A 23697-nucleotide genomic window follows, 5' to 3' on the forward strand; every position below is an offset into this window, starting at 1 on the left:
GATCTCAGGGTTGTGAGTTCAAACCCCGCATCAGGCTCCAAAAAAATAAATAATAGAGAGAGAGAGAGAGAGAGAGAGAGAGAGAAGGATAAAGTCACCAGAAATTTATAGATGGTGTTGGAAGCCGTTTTATGACAGTATATAAAATACCTTTAGAGGCTTCTGTATATTTTCTTCTTATTCTAAGAGTGTTTGAGCATAATTTAAGGTGTGATATATACAATGTGTTACAAAGAACCCTAAGATGCCAGCTCAAGAATGCCCTCCAAGAAAGAGTAAAAGCCCTAAAATCCCTAAGGTCTAGTTTTCTGCTTTTCCTCCACAGAGCTACTCAGGCCAAACTTAATTTTGAAGACCAGTAAAATAAAATCTTCCTAAAATGCTTGGGAAGGTACTATAAATCCTGGGGTTCTGTGGACCAAATTCCTGCTTATAAATCTTGGCCCCATCCTCTACGCATTCCAGCTGGGCCTTATTGCCTATAGAAGCCAGGTCGTTTTCTTCTCTCTCTCTTTTTTTTTTTTTTTTTTCCAAATGATCAAACATCTGTTTAATCAGGAGTGATTTAACACAAAGAGAGCAAATAATAATAATAATAATAATAATAAACAAAGAGAGCTGTATGAATGTCATAGCTAAGTTCATCAAGCCATGGGAGCCGGAGGCGTCCATCTGCCCATAGTCTATTTAAACAACGTATTCCAAGTAACCAGGTATTCTGAAAAACTGGTAAGAGTTGGTTGGAATGTCAAATTCCTCCCCTTTGCTTTTTGATTCCACGCTGATCTCTATTAACTCATTCTTATTTTTTAAGATCTTATTTATAAGTAATCTCTATGCCCAAGGTGGGGCTCGAACTCACACTCCCAAGATCAAGAGTCACTCGCTCCACTGACTGAGCAGCCAGGTGCCCCTCTATGAGCTCACTCTTGAGACTGGTTCCAGCATAACCGTGCAGCTTTCTTAACATCAGCCAGCCACCTCGTTGGACTTCACAGATCTTTCCACCTACCACTTACCGATGCTTTTTAGAGGGAGCAGCTTACACAGGCAGCTTCAATCATTGCATTTTTGTTTCCTAGTCAAACCCTGCAACACGCAATTCAAGGACTGCCTCCTTCCATCACCCCCCAACATGCTCGTTTCTAGCGTCACGGGGGGGTTCAAGCTATCGAGGCACTGCCCCCCCCGCCCCCCGTGGGCTTGGCCAGGGCTCCCTTTCCCAAGCCTCCGGGCAAGGGCTTTGCCCTTCACCGTCCCACCACCGGCCCCGGGCTGCAGTGGGCGGAAGGTGGCGCCTAGCTCTTCCCAGACAGGCGGGCGGCGTCACTTCGCAGGGCCTTGGCGCGTACTCACTGGGGATTTTGCAAACTCTACACAAGTGCGTGTGAACGCTCCAGCATGATTCCTAGCGCAGAAAGAGAACTCCATGAGCGCCAATCAGTGCAAGGCGTGGGAGCCACTTCAGACGGCATCACTATTTTCCAAAGCTGAAACCGTTAAAATTTGATTTTGTTGGTGAAGTTGGCCGGGCAGCGCGAAGGCTGTGCGACCTGAAGTCTCACCTGTGGGTACTGGCTGTCGGTCACCGGACTGTGCAGGTCCCACTCGGCGCGGCAGGACCACGCTCAGGACCCCCGACCGCAGGAGACGCCGCCGCGGAGAGACCGACCGCTCGCCCCGCGCCCCGCGAGCCGGCCCCGCCCCCAGCGGAAGGAGGCGGCTGTGGCTGACGTCATCGCCGAGCGCCGGGGTTACGGAAGGGACTCGGGGAGGGGCTCGGCCCGCCGGCTTATAAGGCTTCTTCCCATGATGCTCTCCTTCTCTTCGCCGTCTCGCCGTCTTCCCGGCCGCCGCAGCCATGAAGTGAGCAAGACCCCGGGTCGCAATCCGCTTCCATCCTCGGGCCGAGCCGCCTTCGCACGTCCAGGGCTCGGCCGCCCCTTGCCGCCGACACCCCCCCTAACGGGCTCTCTTGGCTTTTTGTTACAGGGTCGAGCTGTGCAGTTTCAGTGGGTACAAGATTTACCCCGGACATGGCAGGCGCTACGCCAGGACCGACGGGAAGGTGAAGGGCAGCTTGCGCTCCTAGGAGGGGAGCGGCCCGGTTGGGTCTAAGCGTGTGCACGTCCCCCCTCGCTCCCGGCCCCTGAGGCGCTTGTGTCGGGCGCCGCGGGTGCAGTGGCTCTTAGGATCGGAAGCCTCAGAGTGAGCCGTTTTCCGAGGCTGGACGTAGTGTGAGCGAGGTCGGAGGTTAGGAGTTCGGGAGCTCCGGTGGCCCGGGAAACGGACGGCCCAAGCACCTGGCTGTGCTGGGGGCACCAGGCCTCTTGGGACCCGGTAGGGACCGGGCTGGCTGCCCCCCGGGATGCCCCGCCCTTCCCTGCCCCGGGAGCTCCGGTTCACCGGCTTCCGTGTCGGGCAGGACGGATGTCCCAAGGCCTCGGGGTGCCACCCGCTCCTGCCGGCCGTGACCCGCACACGGCCTTTTGGTCTCTGGGCCAGGGAGGCGGTAGAAGTGAGAGTCTGGAGGGTTCCAAGCTGAGCTGACCGCCTTGGACTTGTTCCTGCAGGTCTTCCAGTTTCTTAACGCAAAATGCGAGTCGGCCTTCCTTTCCAAGAGGAACCCTCGGCAGATCAACTGGACTGTCCTCTACAGAAGAAAGCACAAAAAGGGACAGTCGGTAAGTTAACTGCAGTCTGGTCTGGGGGGGGGGGGGCTCTTAAATTTAAACTGAGCGTCAGGTGCCGCCCTGTGAAATTGTAGTAAAGGAGACAGGACGGGAGAGTGCTCTTAGGCTGTAAAGCATCAGTGAAGCGAAGACGGCTGGTACGCTCGTCTCCTTCTACATCAGGCTCACGGGAACGTCGAATTGAAATTTAGAAGCATCCCCTTGCCAAAGTAGGTAAATCCTATTAAGTGCACATCTGTAGAAGTAATTCAGAGGTTCCAGTGGGTGGAAGTTAAGTAGTATGGTAATTTGGTTTTGAAGGTTTACAGGATTAGTTCTAAGGGCTGTCACTGGAATCTTCAGCATATTGGTTTGTTCTCAAGATTGAGTGTTTTTTGAAGCGCTCTTTGACCTTGATGGAGACTTTTGAGGAAAGGTTTTTGTGCCCTGGCAGTAGGATCAGTGTCCAGGAGGCTCAGAATATTTTAGTGAACACCTTCTGGGTGAAAGACACCAGTAGGTATTGTGGGAGCTCAGAGGAAGGAGAAATTTATTTCTAACTTAGATTTGACACACCCATTAGGATAGTCCGTATCCAGAAAAGGGAAGATTACCAATGTTGCGGAAGGTGTGGGGAAATCAGAACTTTGGTGCATTGCTGAATGTGAGATGGTACAGGCACTGGAAATGGTCTCACAGTTTCTCAAAAAGCTAAATGGAACTATATCCAGCAACTCTACTTAATAGGAGTATACCCAAGGAAACTAAGCAGGAACCTAACACATAACTTTTCCTTTTCTTTTTTTTTTCTTTTTTCTTTTTCTTGTTATGATTTTGACAGCACAGGCAGCAGGAGAGGGAGAAGCAGGCTCCCCATTGATCAGGGAGCCCAATGTGGGACTCTGGGGCTCAGGGCTCCTGGGATCATGACCTGAGCCAAAGGCAGATGCTTAGCTGACTGAACCACCCAGGTGCCCCAAGACAGATAACTAATATACCAGTGTTCATAGCACTGGTTATTCACAATAGCCAAAATATGGAAACCGCCCAAATGGCCTATCCATGGGTGAACGGATAACAAAACATTACACACACAATGGAATACTATTCAGCCTTAAAAAGCTGGTAACTAGCCAATATAATAAACCTGGAAGACATACTAAGTGAAATAAGCCAGACACAGAAGTACAAATATTGTTTAAGTTCACCTTTATGGGGTGCATATAGTGACAAATTCATAAAGGCAAAGTAGAGATTACTAGAGGCTGGGCAGGGGAAGCAATGGGGCATTTGGAATGATGAAAAAATTAGAGATGGACAGTGCTGGTGGTTGCACACAACATTGTGAATGTACTTAATGCAGTTAAAAATGCCTTTTTTTTTTTTTTAAAAGGATTTTATTTATTCATGATAGACATAGAGAGAGAGGCAGAGACACAGGCAAAGGGAGAAGCAGGCTCCATACCGGGAGCCCGATGTGGGACTCGATCCCGGGACTCCAGGATCACGCCCTGGGCTGAAGGCAGGTGCTAAATCACTGAACCACCCAGGGATCCCCTAAAAATGCTTTTAAGATGATTAATGTTACGTGTCTTTTATTAGCAAAAGTTTGAATTGTACTGTCTTAATTCCTGGACATTCCCTAGTACTTAGTAGCTTTCCTGTCATAAATCATTTTCCAATTCACTATTTCTTCCAGCAACAGTACTTTAAGTAAAAATAAAATAGGTAGGTTGAGATCTGATTTTTTTTTTTCCCCAGAAATATATTCTTGAAGATAAATGGTCTTACTGAAATCACTTTTGAAGTGAGGTGCCTGGGTGGCTCAGCCTGTTAAGTATCTGACTCATGGTTGTGGAATCAAGCCCTCCTCTGGACTCTGTACTCAGTGTGGGGTCTGCTTGCTTTCTATTCTTTCTTTCCTCTCCTCTGTCCATCCCTCCTTTTTTTCTCTTAAATTCCTTTTTTTTTTTTTTTTTAAGATTTTATTTATTCATGAGAGACACAGGTAAAGGGAGAAGTGGACTCCATGCAGGGGCCTGATGCGGGACTCGATCACGGGACCCTGGGACCATGCCCTGAGCTGAAGGCAAACCTCAACCGCTGAGCCACCCAGGCCTGCCACTGTCTCTTAAATCTTTTTTTTTTTTTAATCATTTTTGAAGTACTATCTAGCTAACTTCATCAGAGTTTAACTTTTGTATCTTTAAAGTAGTAAATGCCCAGGATATCTGAGATCGCTTAGCCAATCTTTAATTTGAAAACTTAACCTGCCTGTTGGCAGTGTTTTGCATATATTCTTTATATATTTCTTTTGAAATGATTGCATGATATTTTGGTTGAAGGTTCCTATGATCTGAATGTAAACTCCTAAAATTCGTATGTTGAAACCTACCCCTCAAAGTGTTGAGAGATGAGACCTTTGGGAGGCACTGCCTTCAGGAATAGGAATTGTGCCCTTATAAAAAAAATGCCCAAGAGAGAGCTCCCTTGGTCTCTTCCAACATGTGATAACAGGTACAACAAGAGGGTCCTCAGGTGACCATGCATGCTGGAATCCTGACTTAGACCTCTAGAACTGTGAGAAATTTGTTATTTACCACCTGCTCAGTCTAGTATTTTGTCGTAGCAGCCCAAGCACACTCAGACAAATAAATGCAAGTCATAAGACTGTTTCTCCCATACTCCTGAAGCAAGGTTCATAAGTATGCTCCCATCTTGTTTTGTAGGAAGAAATTCAAAAGAAAAGAACCCGCCGTGCAGTCAAATTCCAGAGGGCCATCACTGGGGCATCTCTTGCTGATATAATGGCTAAGAGGAATCAGAAACCTGAAGTTAGGAAGGCTCAACGAGAACAGGCCATCAGGTGAGGAAGTCTTCATTATGAGGAGGTCAGCTACTGGGGGTGGGTTATAGATTATGTTTGAAGTTATAGGCATAGGAATCTAATTTGATATTGTGTATTGATAATTCAATCTATATAGAAATTGCTAGTCCTAAATATTGAGTTTAATCGTATAGTATTTAATGATTTGTTGAAATTCTGTATACAGTTAAAGCTACTGCACAACTTCTAATCTATGTTAGGCTGACATGGTTAATGACATGTATTGACAGACCCTTTGGATTTATCCTACAAATACTTGCAGTTGGGGAAGGAATATGGTAATTCTTTTGCAAAACAGTCTAGCTCCTTGTTAATAAGCTGTACTCTTAAGGAGTAAAACACTTTGCCTTAAGTTATTTTTAACCCCACAGGGCTGCCAAGGAAGCAAAAAAGGCTAAGCAGGCATCTAAAAAGACAGCAATGGCTGCTGCTAAGGTAATTATATGAGTTTTCTTGATTTTGTTATTTAAAACAACAGGAGGGGCCCTGGCTGGCTCACTTGTTAGAGCATGCGACTAGATCTCAGGAGTGTGAGTTCAGGCCCCATGTTGGGTGTAGAGATTACTTAAAAAACAAAATCTTTAAATAAATGAATCAATCAATCAGTGGCACCCAGCTTCAGTTGGAAGAGCATGCACCTCTTGATTCAGGGTTGTGAGTTAAACCCCCACATTGGGTATAGAGATTACCTAATAAATAATAACGGGAAGATTTATTTTAAATCTAAATTGTGGTTAATGAAAGATCAAAAGTTTTTGTTTTTAAAGATTTTATTTATTTATTTGTGAAAGACAGAGAGAGGCAGAGGGAGAGAAGCATGCTCCCTGCAGGGAGCCTGATGCAAGACTCCAGGATCACTCCCTGAGCTGAAGGCAGAGGCTCAACTGCTGAGCCACCCAGGCCTCCAAAAAGTTCCATGTTTTTTTTTTTTTTTTTTTTTTTTTTAAGATTTTATTTATTTATTCATGAGAGAGAGAGAGGCAGGGACACAATCAGAGGGAGAAGCAGGCTTCACGCAGGGAGCCTGACCTGGGATGGAGTCCCAGGTCTCCGGGATCAGGCCCTGGGCTGAAGGCAGCGCTAAACCACTGAGCTACCTGGGCTGTCCAAGTTCCATGTTTTTAAGGAATTTAGTGCAGGGCCTGATCCCAGGGTCTGAATCCCACATTGGGCTCCCTATAGGGAGCCTGCTTCTCGCTCTTCCTGTGGCTCTGCCTCTCTATGTCTCATGAGTAAGTGAATTTTTTTTAAAAAAGAATTTAATGCAAAGCTCCAATGAAAATGATGTTCGTAACTGGTTTGGGGGTGAGTGATTTCAGAGGTCCCTCTACCAGAGCCAAATGAGTCTGCCAAACAAAAGTTGGAGAAGGGAAAAATAAAGGTGGCTTTAGTATAGAATTTTCCCAGCTTTTTTCAATGTTAATCTATTTAGAAAACCATAGTAAAATTTCAAAGCCATTGGTCTTGGTTAATTTTTTCTGTTCTAAGGACACAATTCAGGGTCCCACACTGCGTTTTGTGTCACCTCATATAACCCTTCCATTCTGTGACCGTATCCTTGTGTTTCATTTACATCTATAGAAGTAGACTATACTTTTTTAGGGGGAGGGTAGGTCTTAAGAATATTAGGAATGTAATTAATAAGGAAAGAAACTTGGAATACATAAGGAATCGATATGAAGAGGTGATTTTAAAACTTGCATTGGAATAATAATAATGTCACTTAACATGTTGTTTTACAGGCTCCCACAAAGGCTGCACCTAAGCAAAAGATTGTGAAGCCTGTGAAGGTTTCCGCACCCCGAGTTGGTGGAAAACGCTAAGTTTTAGTGGATCAGATTTTTAAATAAACATCTGACTCTAACTAGATCCTGGTGTCTTTTTACTCTCAAAACAACATATTGGGCCTATACTACGGTAAACAGCGGGACTAAAATTTACTTTGTAGTGGGCTTGCCTTTTGTTCGCTGGTACTTCACCTATTACCATTACTTGGTAGCTGAGTAAAAGTGCTTAAAACTTTAACTGTACTATTAATCTGCTCTTGCTTCCAGAAAGTAAGTTTAAATGAAGAGTACAACTTCGCTAGCACAGGAGTAGACCGTGCTTACCAATTTCCAAGGTAGTTTGTTAATAAGCTGGAATTAAGAATAGGCTTGCACTTCTGTAGCAAGTAGATCATCTTAAGTATCACACTTCCAAGTGAGAAGACTACAACCGTGAACAAGCCATATCCTCATCTGAGATAAATGTTTTTGCACATAGAATACTTGGGCAAGGTAAAAATCACACATCACGCCCCTACCCCCACCCCCTCCACATACCTACATTCTATCCAAGTTATGGAACTAATGATTGTTCTGTCAAAGGAATGTTAAATTCAGGTATTGTGCTAGGTGTTGGGAATAAATAGTCCTTTTGGGAGACTTGAAGACTAAAAATAGGTGTAAAATCAATTTTTAAAAAAATGCAAGATACACTGGCTCTTAGAAACATCTAAGATTTTGGTTGGTGGAAGAAATCTTCATTTTTATTGTGGCAATGTTTTCTTTACGAAATTACAAGGAAAATAAGATTAGTTATGGATAAGGAAAGCTTAACCAATCAAAATACCCATCTTGAATACAGTGCTAGAGATTTCTAAATTTTTGGACACAAAAAATGTCCTTTGATTTTTTTTTTTTTTTTAAAGATTTTGAGTGAGCTAGAGCACAAGCAGGGGAGAGGAACAACCAGACTCCAGCCTTGCCCCTGTTTGCCCCACAGCAGGGAGTTGGATGTGGGGCTCCATTACAGCACCCCAGGATGACCTGAGCTAAAGGCAGATACTTTAAATAAGTGCTTTTCTGGCTTCTACGTCTTAATGAAGTTAAGCTGCTGATTCTGATTACCCTTGATTCCTGGGTAGCCTGCTTACCCGGAGGAGCTAGAAATAAACAGTATGTGTTTTAGGAGGATGGCAAGTTAAACTTTGAGACCAATTAGACCACCTGTTAAACCTTTTCTCCACATTGGCACAGAGGAGAATGCAAGTACACTGGGCTTCATGCTTTCACAGGTGGTTTTGGCAGCAACTGAGCTGGGGGTAGGGTCAGTTTTTCTTCTCCACCTCCACGACTTAGGTTTTTATTTAAATCTATTTTTTAAATTTAAAGGGAGTTGACCTCCCAGTTGAAGTGATGGTGCTAACCCAAACAGTTCTCAGAGGGCTGACCTGGCTTTGGGTGCCCCACTCCCAGGAGGGGAGGAGTGCATCTCCATCTTCTAATTGCTTCTCCCCCAGCTGTTTGTCTGAATTGAGTGACCCCAAATAAGTCCCAGGTCTGGTGGTTTCTCTTTCCCCCACCCCTGGGAGCTCACGTACTCCAGGATGCTGCCTCCAGTATCTAGGCCATCTGCTAACTCCTGCAGCCCCCACCCGCAAGTACCACAGAGTCAGTGCCATCCTGTTTTTTGAGCCCAGTGTGTTCACCGGTTGTCAGCCCCTAACCTGTGTTTGTAAGGTCAAAGGGCCTCACCCAGCGACCGCGACCAGGCTGCGGAGGAGCAGTTGGCCCCGGAGTTCTCGCGCAGCAGCAAAGCACTGCCCGGGCCTGGCCCGTTGTCAAGTAGGATGTCCCAAGTCTGTGGTCTCGTCTGCGCGGCAATTTAAACCCACGGAAGGTGACGGGCCACCGCGCTGGGCTCCCCGCTCAAAATGTGAATTAGGGCACACAGTGCACCCCGGAAGACGCAGTTCAAGTCGCCTCGGCCTTTATTGTGCATTGGTGTAAAATAGAAAATCCCTCTCCCCCGCTTAGTTTATGTAAAAATAACGTGCAAACTAAGCTGTAAGAGTGCCGGCTACTCCCCCTCACTGCCAACGTGATTACCTTCATGTACAGAAAACACCCCTATGCACGACGATCATTCCAGAAAACTCCCGACTATTCCGTGGGCGATTTGGAGCCAACAGTTCAAGTTTAGAAGTTAAGTCCTATCATTGAGGGACTTAGATTTTAAATGTTTTAACTGGAGATTATATTTACATGTGAATGGGGCTTTTGATCCTGCGTCCGGAGGCTGACATTTTAGTAGGAGCCTCAAAAATCTGATGCTCCTATGTTGGACTAGGGGGTGGTCTCATAAGGTAGGCGGGTGGAAAACAGACTCCTGCGCATCTGGGTGTACCTCGGGCACGGTAACAGCAGCCCACCGCCTCCCGCACGTGCTCCGAGCAAGGCAAGGAAGGGAAAACTAAAAAAGGGAAACTGCCAGGACTTAAGATGTCTCCTCGAAGCGACTTCGCCCTCCCAGCAGAGGGCTACCCGCTTCCAAAATGTCCGCCCGCAGTCCTGACGTCACCCGGCCGGCTTCATCAAGCCAGAAAGCCAGCGCGCTCCAATCAGGACTCAGTCCCCTCACCCACTGCCCTTGATCACGTCACTTCCGGTGGTGCAGCAGCCATTTTGTCAGTCGCCAGCGGATCCCGCGCGCTGGAGAAGTGCAGTTCCCCCTGGTTACCGACTCGTCCGATCTCCCTTCGCGCCGCGGGCGCCGTCGAGGAGCGCTCACCGCAGACCCAGCCGTTCCTCCCGCCGCCGCCGCCGCCGCCGCCGCCGCCGCATCCGCCCGGGGCCAGTGCGCTGTCTCCCTCCCCCGCCACTGACGGGCGCCCTCGGGCCGCCGCCGTCGGCGATGTCAAGCGAGGAAAGCTACCGGGCCATTCTTCGCTACCTGACAAACGAGCGTGAGCCGTACGCGCCGGGCACCGAGGGCAATGTCAAGCGCAAAATCCGCAAGGCGGCCGCCTGCTACGTGGTGCGCGGCGGGACTCTGTACTACCAGCGGCGGCAGCGGCACCGCAAGACCTTCGCGGAGCTGGAGGTGGTGCTGCAGCCGGAGCGGCGCCGGGGGCTCATCGAGGCGGCGCACCTGGGCCCGGGCGGCACTCACCACACCCGGCACCAGACCTGGCACGACTTGTCCAAGACTTACTGGTGGCGAGGTAGGGCTCGCGGGCGGCGGGCGGCGGGCGGCGGGCGGCGGGCGGCCGCTAGCTGCCCGGGCGAGGCCCGCAGGCGGAGGCGGCCCTGCGTGCGCACGGCCGAGGCCGGGGGGTCCCGCGCGGCCCCCGCCCGGCCCCCGCGCGGCCCCCGCCCGGCCCGACCTGCGCCCGGCCCGACCTGCGCCCGGCGGCGGAGCGGCTGCCAGGCGGAGCCGAGAGGGTGGGGGACGCGAACGGAGCCGCACTTCCCACAGGAAGGAGGCCGGGGACGCTGGGGGCGGGCCCTGGCCCGGGGTGGGGCGAAGGGGGCTTCCCCGGGGGCCGGGCCAGCGGCCGGGCGGGGCCGGGGCGTGCGGGCCGCGGCGGGCCCGCCTCCTGCGGCTGCGCGGGGCGGGGGGGGGGCGGGGGGCGGGGACGGCGGGCGAGTGCGGGCCCGAGTCCGCGGGGGGCCGCCGCCTCCGGCCTGGCGATGGGCGGGAGGTGGGTGTGGACGACCGCGGACCCTCCTCGCTGCGAACGAGTGTGCTGCGCTTCCCTGGCGGTGCCGTGAGGAGCGCGGTGGAAGCGGCGAGGCACCGCGAGTACCCGGACAGACAGATGCGGTTGTCCGCGGGCGGGCGGGCGGACGGACGGATGCACGGACGGACGGACGGACGCACGGCCCTGGCTTCCCGACCCCTGCGGGCCGGTGGCGAGCGAGAGCGGGCCCTTGGCCTTCCTCGCCGCCCCCGCGCGCCCGCGCCGGTTGCCGTGGAAACCGTTGGGCCGGACTCGAGGTCCCGCAGGTGCTGCCGAGGTGTGGTGGGGGCACGCGAGGGGTCTCGCTTCCTTCCCGGCGGGCGAGGACGGACCTGGTCGCGCTGACCCGTGGTCCTTCCTCTCGTTCCTTGGAGAGATCTTCCGTGTGTTCAAAAACCGTCGAGCGCTCTTGTCTTCTTTGATGCTTTTTCAACTCCTACCTTCCGCCCGCAATCTGCTTTCTATTTTAGGCGATACTGGGATTGAATTCTTCTAAAGCGACTGAAGTGTGAGGAGTAAAAACTGTAGTTGCTGCGTTTTGTTAGGACGGATTGGCTCAGACCCTGTTTCCTTGAGCAAGTGTTTCGGATTTAAGACCTTAGCACCTACCTGTTGGGTGCCCTGACTCCCTCCGGAGTCCGAGGAGCCTGGGGCTCTCCATCTCCGGGCGCTGAGTTCCAGCCCCACGTCCGGCATAGAGGTTACTACCTACCTACCTACCTACCTACCTACCTTATGACATGTCATAGGGACATGACAGTCAGAGGGATGCCCGGGTGGTTCCGCGGTTGAGCTTCTGCCTTTGGCTCAGGGCGTGATCCCGGGATCCAGGATCGAGTCCCACATCGGGCTCCCTGTGAGCAGCCTGCTTCTCCCTCTGCCGGTGTTTCTGTGTCTCTCATGAATAAATAAAACTTAAAAAAAGTAACATCAGAATTTTACACGCAGGCAGAGTTCTGAGCTCTTAATTTTTCATTCATTTAATCGTGATAAAAATCCTTGTAAGGTGGAAACCTACCTGTTTTACAGATGAGAAAACTAAAAGCATCAGAAAGTTAAATATGCTGGGGATCACACAGATGATCTTTGTACTTTCACCGTCTTAACCACTCATATGGTGCTGCAAGGGTTTAGTGTTAAGGATTTCCCTTCCCTGAATTTGTTGTCTGTGAATGTTAGGAATGCAGTTGTGGGGGAGGGTCTCTGTTTTTTGGTGTGCAGTGTCTTAGTCCAAAAAAACCTGAGACCATGTGTATGTTTAACTGAAGAATAAGTTTGTGATTTTTATACATTTGTAAAACTTAAAAGCCCTTAAACAACTAGAACAGCTGGTTCTTGAAGTGCCATGCTTATGGTACTAAACTCCTGACAAGGGAGGCCCTGAGATCTTTCAGAGGATCTACAAAGTCACGATTATTTTTATGATAATTCCAAGACATTATTTGCCTTTTCTGCTCCTTGTCTCCCAAGTATACACTCGTGTCTTCCAGAGGCTGTGACATATGACGTACGGCAAATGATTGAAGGCAGAGGCGTATATGATTTTCTTAAGCCATACGTTTAAAAGATTTTCAGAAATGTGAAGTAGTACCCCTTTTTTTCACTTTTTGCCTTGTTTTGTTTTGGGAAATAGTAATTTTTTGTAAAATGCTATTTTGTTGACGTGTAATGTTCATTTGACATTTGATGAGCTCATTACTTTTAATATTTTAATATTTTCTCTTAAAATAAGAATTTGGGGGCACCTAGCTAGCTCAGGCCATAGAGCATGTGATTCTTGATCTCGGAGTCGTGGGTTCAAGCCCCACTTTGGGTGTAAAGCTTACTTAAAGTAATAATTCATAGTAAGCATCAGAGAAGTTTGCCTCTAATTATTAGCTGTTCATTTAAAAAAATAAAGTGGCTATTCATTTTGATACTTATTACATTAACAGTTGAATTGCTTTTACTCAAGATATACATACTCCAAAACCATTGTAGACTGTTTACCTGAAAGCTAATAAGATTTGATCACTATAGGTGCCAAAAAAAAAAAGAAAGAAAAACTGTTCCAGAGTCAGACCAATAGAAGTTATATCAAGGACAGTTTATTGTGATTCTTATTCTGCTTTTTTGGAATGCTGCCACCATAAGTTATATTCTAGTGCTCAGGCAAGTTTGTAGCAGTTTCTCTCCTTTGAGCAGAGTTGAACTCTGGCTCAGTACCTAATGTTTACATATAGCATATTTCATTTCAGAATGTAAAATGTTAATAAATATTCTCATCCCCCCACATCCTCTTATTTTATCCTGTTGAATTATATGCTGGAGTTTGAAAATAATTATCTCCCCTGCCTCAGATGCTGATGCATGAGGACCTACAGTGAAATGCTTCCAAGGTGTGAAGATAAAATTAGGAGGGGAAACAAAGATTAAATTAGCAAAAAAAAAAAAAAAAAAAAAAAAAAGTAATAGGTTAAATAAGCTGCCTGCAGAAGTTCTACCCTAAGTACTGATTTATTTTTGTATGGACTATGGGGTTAATTGATGCCACTGTTATTTAGTGTAGAAGAGGAAGATGTAATCTCTAGGAAACCCACTAAGAACTAGGTCTGTAAATAGCTGTAACCAGCCACTTGTAACCTCTTTGAAGAAAACAAAACAGACCAAGGAAGAACTAGAAATGGGAGCCCCTGAACTAGAAATGGGAGCCCCTGAACCTGGTGTGGTTGTTGTATCCGAAACTGACAGGGAAGGAAGATCTTGAACAGCTGACAGGAGCAAATTGTTCAGTTTGGCAAATAGATCTCTAAACTATTGGTTCTCACCCAGGGACGGTTTTGCCTCCCAGGGGATGTCGAGCTGTGTCTGGAGACAATTTTGGTTGTCAGAACTGGTGGTGGTTGAGGTGTTGCTATTGACATCTAGTTGGGTAGAGGTCAGGAATGCCCCTAAACATTCTACATAAGAATAGACAGGACAGGGATCCCTGGGTGGCGCAGCGGTTTGGCGCCTGCCTTTGGCCCAGGGCACGATCCTGGAGACCCGGGATCGAATCCCACGTCGGGCTCCCGGTGCATGGAGCCTGCTTCTCCCTCTGCCTGTGTCTCTGCCTCTCTCACTCTCTCTGTGACTATCATAAATAAATAAAAATTAAAAAAAAAAAAAAAAAAAAAGAATAGACAGGACAGGGATCCCTGGGTGGCGCAGCGGTTTGGCGCCTGCCTTTGGCCCAGGGCACCATCCTGGAGACCCGGGATCGAATCCGACATCGGGCTTCCGGTGCATGGAGCCTGCTTCTCCCTCTGCCTATGTCTCTGCCTCTCTCTCTTTCTCTCTCTCTATCATAAATAAATAAAAAATTAAAAAAATTAAAAAAAAAAGAATAGACAGGACAGCTGTTTGCGCCCCTCCCCACTCCAACAAGAGTCATCTGGCCCAAAATATCAACACTACTGAAGTTAAGAAACCTTGATCTAGTGTAAGAAACTGTTCCTTCAGTTGTTTTATTATTTTTTTAAAAGATTTTATTTATTTATTCATGAAAGACACACACACACACACACACACACACAGGCAGAGACACAGGCAGAGGGAGAAGCAGTCCCCACACGGAGCGGAGCCCAGTTTGGGACTCGATCCCGGGTCTCCAGGATCACACCCTGGGCCGAAGGTGGCGCTAAACCTCTGAGCCACCCAGGGGATTCCCCAGTTGTTTTATTAGAAGACTACCCACTTAAGTCTTTTGTCTATCTTTGTTTTCATTCTATGCTCAGTGAAGAATCTTTTAATGGTAACTTGGTGTTTTATGTAGAGTTTTTGTTTTTGTCTTTTTTCAGTACCAGAGAGGTTGATGAGTGAATGTTACAGTATTTAACAAACACCTATGGGGACGCCTGGGTGGCTCAGTGGTTGAACATCTGCCTTCAGCTGAGAGCGTGATCCCGGGGTCTGGGAATCGAATCCCACATCATGCTCCCTGCATGGAGCCTGCTTCTCCCTCTGCCTGTGTCTCTGCCTTTCTCTCTCTCTCTCTCTCTCTCTCTCTCTCTCTCTCTCTCATATGAATAAATAAATAAAATCTTTAAATTTAAAAAAAAAAACACTTATGTAGTGACCGTGTGTCATACACTTTTCAAAGAGCTTTATAAATATTATCACAACAACACCATACTGTTACCCCTTACAATTAGCGCGTAGGCATAGATAGGTTTGGCAACTTGGCTGTGATCACAAAGCTAGTTAGTGGATTCAGATTATACTGCATAAGTGGTTCAACCCCTTGCGGTAGTGTAAAATGAACTATGTTTACACACTGATGCCTTTTCTGTGGTTAACTTGAGTCAGTCTTCAGCTTAATCAATTCTGGATCAACTAAAGATGTCAAGCTTCTGAATCTGTAAAGCTAGATTTAAGATGATCCCATCAAAACGCTAATACTCAGATGAAAGTTCTTAAAACATATCAGGTGACTTTTGAGACAATTTAGCGACTATCATACAATAATAATTTTTTCCTGCGGGTTTTATTTGCATCCTTTTCAAATGCTTCCTATGTAGTTTTTGTAATACCATTTGAACTTAACCAGTTTATAGTGTAATCAGACTTTTGCTTTATGCAGAATATAGTGAACTGTGTAGAATCCTAGAATGTTTGGAAATACAGCCAAAATTAGGAAAAAATGATGCCTTCTTTACTATGAACATGGAAATTTCTACATTTTCTAAGTGTGTGTGTGTGGTTTTTTAAAAATATTTTATTTATTTATGAGAGATGCAGAGAGAGAAGGAGGTTCCATGCAGGGAGCCTGCTGTGGGACTCGATCCTGGGTCTCCAGGATCACACCCTGGGCTGAAGTTGGTGCTAAACCACTGAGCCACCCGGGCTGCCCACTAAGTGTGTTTTTTACCTAGAAATATATATTCTTGGGGCACCTGGGTGGCTCAGTTAAGTGCCTGCCTTTGGCTCAGGTCATGGTCTGAGTCTTGAAATGGAGCCTCTCGTCAGGAGCCTGCTTCTACCTCTCCCCCCTGCTTGTGCTCTCTCTCTCTCTCAAATGAATAAAATCGTGTGTGTGTGTGTGTGTGTGTGTGTGTGTGTGTGTGTGTGTGGTTTTCTTGGAGTGCCTGGGTGCTGAGTTGGTTGAGTGTCCAGCTCTTGATTTCAGCTCAGGTCACAATCTTAGGGTAGTGGATCGAGCCCTGCATCAGGCTTTTTGCTCAACGCTGAGTCTGCTTGTCCCTCTCCCTCCACCTTAGCCCTATGCCCTGCATGCACTCTTTCTCTCTCTCTCTCTCTCTCTCTCTCTCTCTCTCAAATAAAATCTTTTTTTTTTTTAAAGATTTTATTCATCCATTCATGAAAGACAGAGAGAGGCAGAGACACACAGGCAGAGGGAGAAGCAGGCTCCATGCAGGGAGCCCGACGTGGGACTCGATCCTGGGTCTCTAGGATTGCACCCCAGGCTGAGGGCCACGCTAAACCACTGAGCCACCCGGGCTGCCCTCAAATAATAAATCTTAAAATATGTGTTCATTTATGTGTTTCCTAGTCATACACATATTTACTTTTTATCGAAATATAGTAGACATACGGTATCATTAATTTCAGGCGTACAACATAGGGATTCAACAATTATATACATTATAAAATGCTCACCATGATAAGTTTAGGGACTGTATATCACCACAGAAAGTTATTACCATGTTATCCCCTATGCTATACTTTCATCCCCATGACTTATTTATAATTGGAAGTTTGTACTCATTTACTTTTTTCTATTGTAAAATATAACACAAAATTTATCATTTTAGCCATTTTAAGTGTACAGTTCAGTGGCATTAAGTACATTCACGTTGTGCAACTATCACTGTTCATCTTCAGAAATTTTTCACCACTTCAATCCTTTTACTCTTCTTATTTTTTTAAACAAATAGAATGAACATGTTTTTCCTTTTATTTTAAGTAAGCTCTACACCCAATGTGGGGTTTGAGTCCACAGCTCTGAGATCAAGAGTCACATGCTCTACCGACTGAACCAGTCAGGCTCCTCTCCATTTACTCTTAATTGTATGTAAAAATTAAATATTTCTTCAGCCTTTTCATCATTTTTTTAATATGCTAACTATATACCTCCTACAGATACAGACTTTTTATTGACTTTAGCATTTTCAGACATTAAAATATATATTCTCTAAATATGCACGTGTAATTGTCTTTTTTTTTTTATGTGATTTTTATTACGTATTCATGAGAGAGACAGGCAGAGACACAAGCAGAGGGAGAAGGAGGCTCCACGCAGGGAGCCCACTGTGGGACTCAGATCCTGGGACTATGGGATCATGCCTGGGCAGAAGGCAGGCGCTAAACTGCTGAGCCACGCAGGTGTCCCTGTAAATACCTCTTTTATTTAATCCTAACCCATTATTTCCTAAGTTCTCGATTGGGGAATGGGGGCCTATGAACAAATAAATTTGACAAAATCTTGTTAAACACTGTAGAACTCTCAGGGCTTTGAGTATGATAATATCTATTACGTGTTTGTAAAATGAAAGTATACTTTTCTGAGTTTGTTAGTCCACTGTATACTTTTTTTTAGTGAGTATGGGACAATACAGTTGAGAAGTATTGCTTGAATATTACCTGAAGGTTGAAAGTTCAAGGAACTGTGGTATAATTTGAAATCTTGAAATTCTTCTCAGTAATTCACTATCTCTATATCATTTTAGCTTATTAATGAGCCTTTCATTTACATTTTACTTGGGGATTTTAAGGGGAGAATTTTGTCATAGTGATGGAGAGATGTGTTCCTAAGTTAGCATAATATACTGAAAATCACATGGCTTCTGGAGGCCCAGTTACGTAATTTACTAAATGCAACTTTGGACAAATTTTTTGCTTTTTAGGGCTTCATTCTCCTCATTTGTAGGATGGAAATAATTGATCTTACCTTATAAGGATCATGTGCGTGTGTGTGTGTGTGTGTGTGTGTGTGTGTGAAGTGTTTCCTCCCTGCTCCGTACACCTACCCCAACATGCTGAGCTAGAAGTTGAAATTCAGAATAGGGTTTTGTGAGTATAATGATGTAATGAAAGTTATATTGTGTATGGTGGTGTTTTATACAACCCTAAAATCTCATGGCTTTCAAAAATGAGATTTATTTTACACACTCATTACAAGTTGTGGTTGTAGTTCAGGTTGCTGTTGACTCCACTTGTCTTTTTTCATCTGCAATTCAGGCTCTAAAGGATGGCATCCATCTGGAACATGCCATCTGAGCACCAGTGGGAAACCATGCCTCTTAAAGTTTCTGAGACATGGCACACATTATATTTATTTATATTCTGTTGACCAAAGCAAATTGCACGGCCTGAGGTTAGTAAGGTGGAGAGGTAACCATGTTTATGAAGGTAATATTGTCATTTTCATAATTTCCTATAGCATGAATGAGTTGGAGCTCACACAGAAAAAGGCCCTGCTATATAATCATCTTACATGGTGGGGAAGTGAATAACTAGGAATAAACAAAAATAAGCATGGAAATAAACCATCAGTGGGGATCTCTGGGTGGCTCAGTGGTTTAGGGCCTGCCTTTGGCCCAGGGTGTGATCCTGGAGTTCCGGGATTGAGTCCCACGTTGGGCTCCTTGCAGGGAGCCTGGTTCTTCCTCTGCCTGGGTCTCTGCCTCTCTGTGTGTGTGTCTCTCATGAATAAATAAATAAAATCTTAAAAAAAAATTTATAACCTTATATCTATGAAAAAAATGTACATTCTAAAGAAACCACTTTTACGTTATGGGGCATTTGTGTGTCTGGACATATGCATTCAAACATACATCAGTGTACATAGATTAACAAACAGTAAATTTTGAGTTTTCAAATGAAAGCAGCATTAAATTTGACGTGTTAATTTTTATTTTTATTGTAGGTATATTAAAGCAAGTGAAAGATTACATTAAACAGTGTAGCAAATGCCAGGAGAAACTAGATCGCTCCCGTCCAATATCAGATACTTCAGAAATGTTAGAAGAATTGGGACTAGACCTTGAATCTGGAGAGGAAAGTAATGAATCAGAAGATGATCTGAGCAATTTTACTTCACCTCCAACTACAGCTTCCAAGCCTGCAAAAAAGAAGCCCGTATCCAAGCATGAACTTGTATTTGTAAGTGGAACTTCCATTGAGCTTTAACATCTGTAACTGGGAAAAAAAAAAAAAAAAATCTGTAACTGGTATATTAGTATTTGTAGTCTTAGTGAATTTTTTCTTAAAGTACGGGAACTGCTTGCCCATTGGCACTGACATTAAAAATTTAAGTAAGTCTGCATCTCAGTTAATGAACTTTGTTGTTACATATACTAAAAGTATACTAAAACGCTTTCATTAATCACAAATATTCCTGTTGTTTCTTCTCTTCAGAATGTTACTTGATTTGTTGTTAATTATTCGTCCTATCTTTCTAAATGGTATATTGGTACAGTACAGAATACATTTCTGGAAGCAGTCTCTAGGTTGTGAAACAAGGTCCAATTAAACTGTCTAGGCCTTTGTTTTTATTTTACCTACATTACTTTCATACATCATCAGATTTCTGACTAGTAAGAAGAAACAGCAAGAAGTGAGATGCAGGTTTTTCATTGGGTTAAGTAGAATAAACGGCAGAAAATAGAATGACCTAGCTTTTTATTTAAATATATAGACGATAAAGAATATATGGCTATTTCTTCATATTAATTAGTGGTGTCTTTAAAAGTGAATAACGTATCATGTTTTAAATTCTGTTAAAGGTAGAAATACAAATGATATGTAATAAAACTCTTGATCTTAAACTTATTTTGATAGGTTGACACCAAAGGAGTGGTAAAACGTTCTTCTCCAAAACACTGTCAGGCTGTCTTAAAACAGCTCAATGAACAGAGACTCTCCAACCAGTTCTGTGATGTTACTTTGTTAATTGAGGGAGAAGAGTACAAAGCTCATAAATCTGTTTTGTCCGCTAATAGTGAATATTTTCGAGATCTTTTTATTGAGAAAGGAGCTGTTTCCAGTCATGAGGCAGTGGTGGATCTTTCTGGTAAGAATTTTCTAATACTCTTTCCTTATAAGTACGTACCGGAAGGACATGTTTGTGTCTTAGAAAGTCAGTATTTATGCTGCAGTGGTAGAAGCCTTCGTATAGCAGCAGACGAAACTGAATTGGAAAAGTCCTTCCTTTTAGCAAAGTTTCGAAGGTACAGTTATGGAAAAGGCTGTCACTTTCTAGGACTACGCGTTAGGTGAGACAAATGTAGTGGTAGAAAAATTTTTTTAGCTTTGCACAGTGGCAGTATTGTAGCCAATGAAGTTTATCCAAGGTGCAATTATTGCTAATAGAAAAAATTTTGAGATTTACACAGCTAAAAACATTTTGAGAGAAACCTGTAATTGCATCAGTGTTATAGTACACTAAGTGAATATGTTATTTAAAAATTGACTTTAAAAAAAATGACTTCCTGTGTCTTGTGTTGTGGAACATGTAGTAATAGAGCACTTTTCTAGGTCTTTTGTTTTTCATTTTTAAAGATTAATTATTAAAATTCATTAGTTTTAATCAAATTGTTAATGTACGATAATCAAAATTCTAGGTGTGGCTTTTTTTCTTTGGTTTTATTATTGTTATTGTAAATGAATAATTTGACTTTCTTTTGGCTCACTAGAACTTATATATTGGCTTAGGAGTCAACAAATGAAAATTTAGGAAGAATTAAAATAGGTAACCTTATTTATACATTTTCTCCTAATATTAACTTACTATATAAATTGATTACTGAATTACTGACATCACTGTGTGAAATATCATTTCCCTTTTCTGAAACAAAAAAGTGACTTTATCCAGGTATATAAATACTTACTTGTTTAACCACTGATCCTTTTCTACCTTATACTTTAAAAAAATATTTTATTTATTTAAAATAGACTCCACACCCAATTCCGGGCTCAAACTCACGACTCCAAGGTCAGTGGTTGTGTACTATACTGACGGAGCCAGCCAGACATCCCTACGTTATACTTTTTAAAATCACTTCTTCTGAGAAGACAAATAAGTATATTTTTCCTTTGGAGTAGCTCTATGTTCAGTTATTAAAACCTATTTATTAAGCATCCACTGTGTGCAGGGTACTAGCCTGGGCTCTTGGGGATGCAGTGATGAGCAAAAATTTTCATGCAGCATAAAATTGCATTACATTTTAGATTAGTGATAATTACTTTTTTCTGTGTTTGATGACTCAGGAGAAAATATGACTAATACGAGGCCATCTGAATAATAAAACTCATCACGATGTAGTCTTTTTTGATACAAGTTTGCTTTGGAATTGTTTTTTTCTTTTATGCATCTGAAGCAGAAAGACAGGTGTATGAATGTTGCTCTGTTTCTCAGCAGCTTACAGCAAATGAAATGTCTGCTCCAAATTAACTGCAGTGCAGCATCCTAATATTCTAATAAAATACCTCATTTATTCTTCATCCTATATGTTTACTTTTATATATTGTGCAGCAAGTATAATGTAAGCCAGGGCACCTGGATGACTCCGTGGTTGAGTGTCTGCTTTTGGCTCAGGTCGTGATTCTGTGATCCCGTAGTCTCAGGATCAAGTCCCACATCAGGCTCCCTGCAAGGAGCCTGCTTTTCTCTTTGCCTATGTCTCCGCTTCTTTCTCTGTGTCTCTCATGAATAAATAAATGAAATCTTTAAAAATGTGTGTGTGTGTGTGTGTGTGTGTGTAATGTAAGCCAATAGGCAAAGCAGACAACTTTTATTTGGTTTAAATATTAGGTAAAAAATATGAAATACATGTACTATCTAGAGAGATAAAATGTATATTTTTTAATTACCTAGTTAATGTAGTTGAATTATCAGTGTTTTCCTTTATTTATGTTTGTAAAAAAATTTTCTCTACTAAGTCATAAAGACAGGTTCATGGATTGTCTTTTTATGATTTTTTTTTGAAGGTTTTATTTATTTATTTGAGAGAGAAAGTGAGCACACAAGCAGAGAGAGAAGGAGACTCCCTGCAGAGCAGGGAGCACAACTCAGGGCTCCATCCCAGGACTTGGGGGTCATGACCTGAGCTGAAGGCACACACTTAACAGACTAAGCCACCCAGGCACCCCTGTTTTTTAAAATTTCCAATTTTTCTTTCATATTTAAGTTTTCATCTGTCTCTTAACGAATTTCCACATGTTTGGTACGGATTCTAGTATTTGCTCTAGTCTATTGGTTCTCTCTCCACACACTATTTTCACTTGGTCTTAGTTACCTTACCTTTCAATTAGTAGGGAAAGTCTCCCACATTTATTATTCAGTTAGGTCTTAGTTTCATAACCCTTTGCTCCATAAAAACTGTAAAAGGAGCTTGTCACCATACACACAAAATAGTGTATTTTGATAGAAATTATGTTGAATTAATAAAGCTTTAGAGATTTATCCATAACAGTCTCAAACATCTTTTGTAGAATTGTTCCAAAATACTTTATATGTTTTAAAACGATTGTATTTTTTTCTTAGTTGGTCCGAGGGCTGTGGGTTATTGTTAAGCTGTTTAAAACGATTGTATTTTTTTTCTTAAAATTATATAACTTTGGATTTATTTTGGGTGTCTGTTTTTACAGTAATCAAATTCCCTTAGTCCTCAGTCATTTATCTATAGGTTCTTTGAAATTTCCATATAAAAGAGATAGATTATCTGCTAATAGTGTTGCTTTTGTTTCTACCTTTCCAGTCCTTGTATTCTGAATTTTTTTTTCTTGCTTTACGATGCTGTCCAGGACCTCAAAAAAAAAAAAAAAAAACCAGCAGTTGACTAGAAAATAGTGATTGAGGGTTCACTTACCTCATTCCCATTTCTAAAGAAAGTGCTTTTTACCTTTAAAAATATATCATTTGGGGATCCCTGGGTGGCGCAGCGGTTTGGCGCCTGCCTTTGGCCCAGGGCGCGATCCTGGAGACCCGGGATCGAATCCCACATCGGGCTCCCGGTGAATGGAGCCTGCTTCTCCCTCTGCCTGTGTCTCTGCGCCTCTCTCTCTCTCTCTCTCTCTGTAACTATCATAAATAAATAAAAAAAAATTTTTAAAAATATATCATTTGGTAAATGTTTTAGGTAGATAACCCTGTATCCTTTAACGGTAAAGATATTCTCTCTAAAATGAGTGCTGGTTTGTAACTCCCTAAGGAGGTTCACAAGTGTTATCTGAAACTAGCCGCCTGTACACAGAGGGTAGGTAGAGACAGAAGGAAGGGGCAGGCCACTTCAGATTGAGGGATAGCACGTTTCATAGACAAGGGCTGTCATGAGGATTGTCTTGGGCAGCTGCAAGATGAGTAGATCTCTGTGCCAGAATCTTAAAAGTTTATAAAAGGCTTTAACTGTTCAGTCGTGTACCCAGTCCAGATAGCCTCAATAGCATGTTTCTATCTCACGGATATATTTTTGGGGCTGCTGCTGGGAACAGAGAAGGCAAGTGGAATAAACATTCTAGGAACAGGGGAGACATGGGGGGCCTCCAGTTGTCTGGAACTCAAGGCTCAACTAGACATCAAGTTTTGATGACCTCCTCCAACAATACTGACTTACCACATATTTTTTCTGTATTTATTGAAACTAGCTTTATTT

At 44.0% G+C, this 23697-nt stretch overlaps 3 protein-coding genes and 1 non-coding gene across 8 annotated transcripts in view; 3 read left to right on the forward strand and 1 right to left on the reverse strand.

Moving 5' to 3' along the window:
• Positions 1-1710, reverse strand: part of CEP97 (centrosomal protein 97) — a 37957-nt gene extending 36247 nt beyond the window's left edge. For 2 of the 4 annotated variants that reach the window (XM_055315858.1, XM_055315855.1), the window contains exon 1: positions 1357-1700. The gene's annotated coding sequence lies outside the window, so the exon portion shown is untranslated. Of the gene's footprint in view, positions 1-1356 lie in introns of all 4 variants that reach the window. The other 2 variants (XM_055315857.1, XM_055315856.1) reach the window with 2 other exon arrangements.
• Positions 1711-1770: 60 nt separating this feature from the next.
• On the forward strand, positions 1771-7428 carry RPL24 (ribosomal protein L24). The gene is made up of 6 exons (XM_055315863.1): positions 1771-1866; positions 1993-2068; positions 2574-2684; positions 5402-5538; positions 5931-5994; positions 7302-7428. Exons 1-6 carry the CDS (start codon positions 1862-1864, stop codon positions 7380-7382), a joined length of 474 nt encoding a protein of 157 aa, XP_055171838.1. The 5' UTR covers positions 1771-1861; the 3' UTR covers positions 7383-7428.
• A 2791-nt stretch (positions 7429-10219) lies between these two features.
• Positions 10220-23697, forward strand: part of ZBTB11 (zinc finger and BTB domain containing 11) — a 32899-nt gene continuing 19421 nt past the window's right edge. The window contains exons 1-3 of one of the 2 annotated variants that reach the window (XM_055315853.1): positions 10220-10546; positions 18972-19207; positions 19886-20117. In XM_055315853.1, coding sequence (XP_055171828.1) covers positions 10237-10546; positions 18972-19207; positions 19886-20117 — 778 coding nt within the window. In that variant the 5' untranslated portion in view covers positions 10220-10236. Of the gene's footprint in view, positions 10547-11188; positions 11766-18971; positions 19208-19885; positions 20118-23697 lie in introns of those variants that run through there. The other variant, XM_055315854.1, reaches the window with a different exon arrangement.
• Positions 20353-20490, forward strand: LOC129504039 (U4 spliceosomal RNA). Its single transcript, XR_008663276.1, has one exon. It is a non-coding gene; the product is annotated as a U4 spliceosomal RNA (small nuclear RNA).

Source organism: Nyctereutes procyonoides, unplaced genomic scaffold, assembly GCF_905146905.1.
Source record: "Nyctereutes procyonoides isolate TBG_1078 unplaced genomic scaffold, NYPRO_anot_genome, whole genome shotgun sequence".
Taxonomy (NCBI): domain Eukaryota; kingdom Metazoa; phylum Chordata; class Mammalia; order Carnivora; family Canidae; genus Nyctereutes; species Nyctereutes procyonoides.

Bases quoted from the DNA above. Each gene is read 5' to 3' on its own strand.
- RPL24 (XM_055315863.1), top strand. The intron at 2,685-5,401 runs GTAAGTTAACTG...CTTGTTTTGTAG, and splicing joins AGCACAAAAAGGGACAGTCG to GAAGAAATTCAAAAGAAAAG. The intron at 5,539-5,930 runs GTGAGGAAGTCT...TTAACCCCACAG, and splicing joins CAACGAGAACAGGCCATCAG to GGCTGCCAAGGAAGCAAAAA.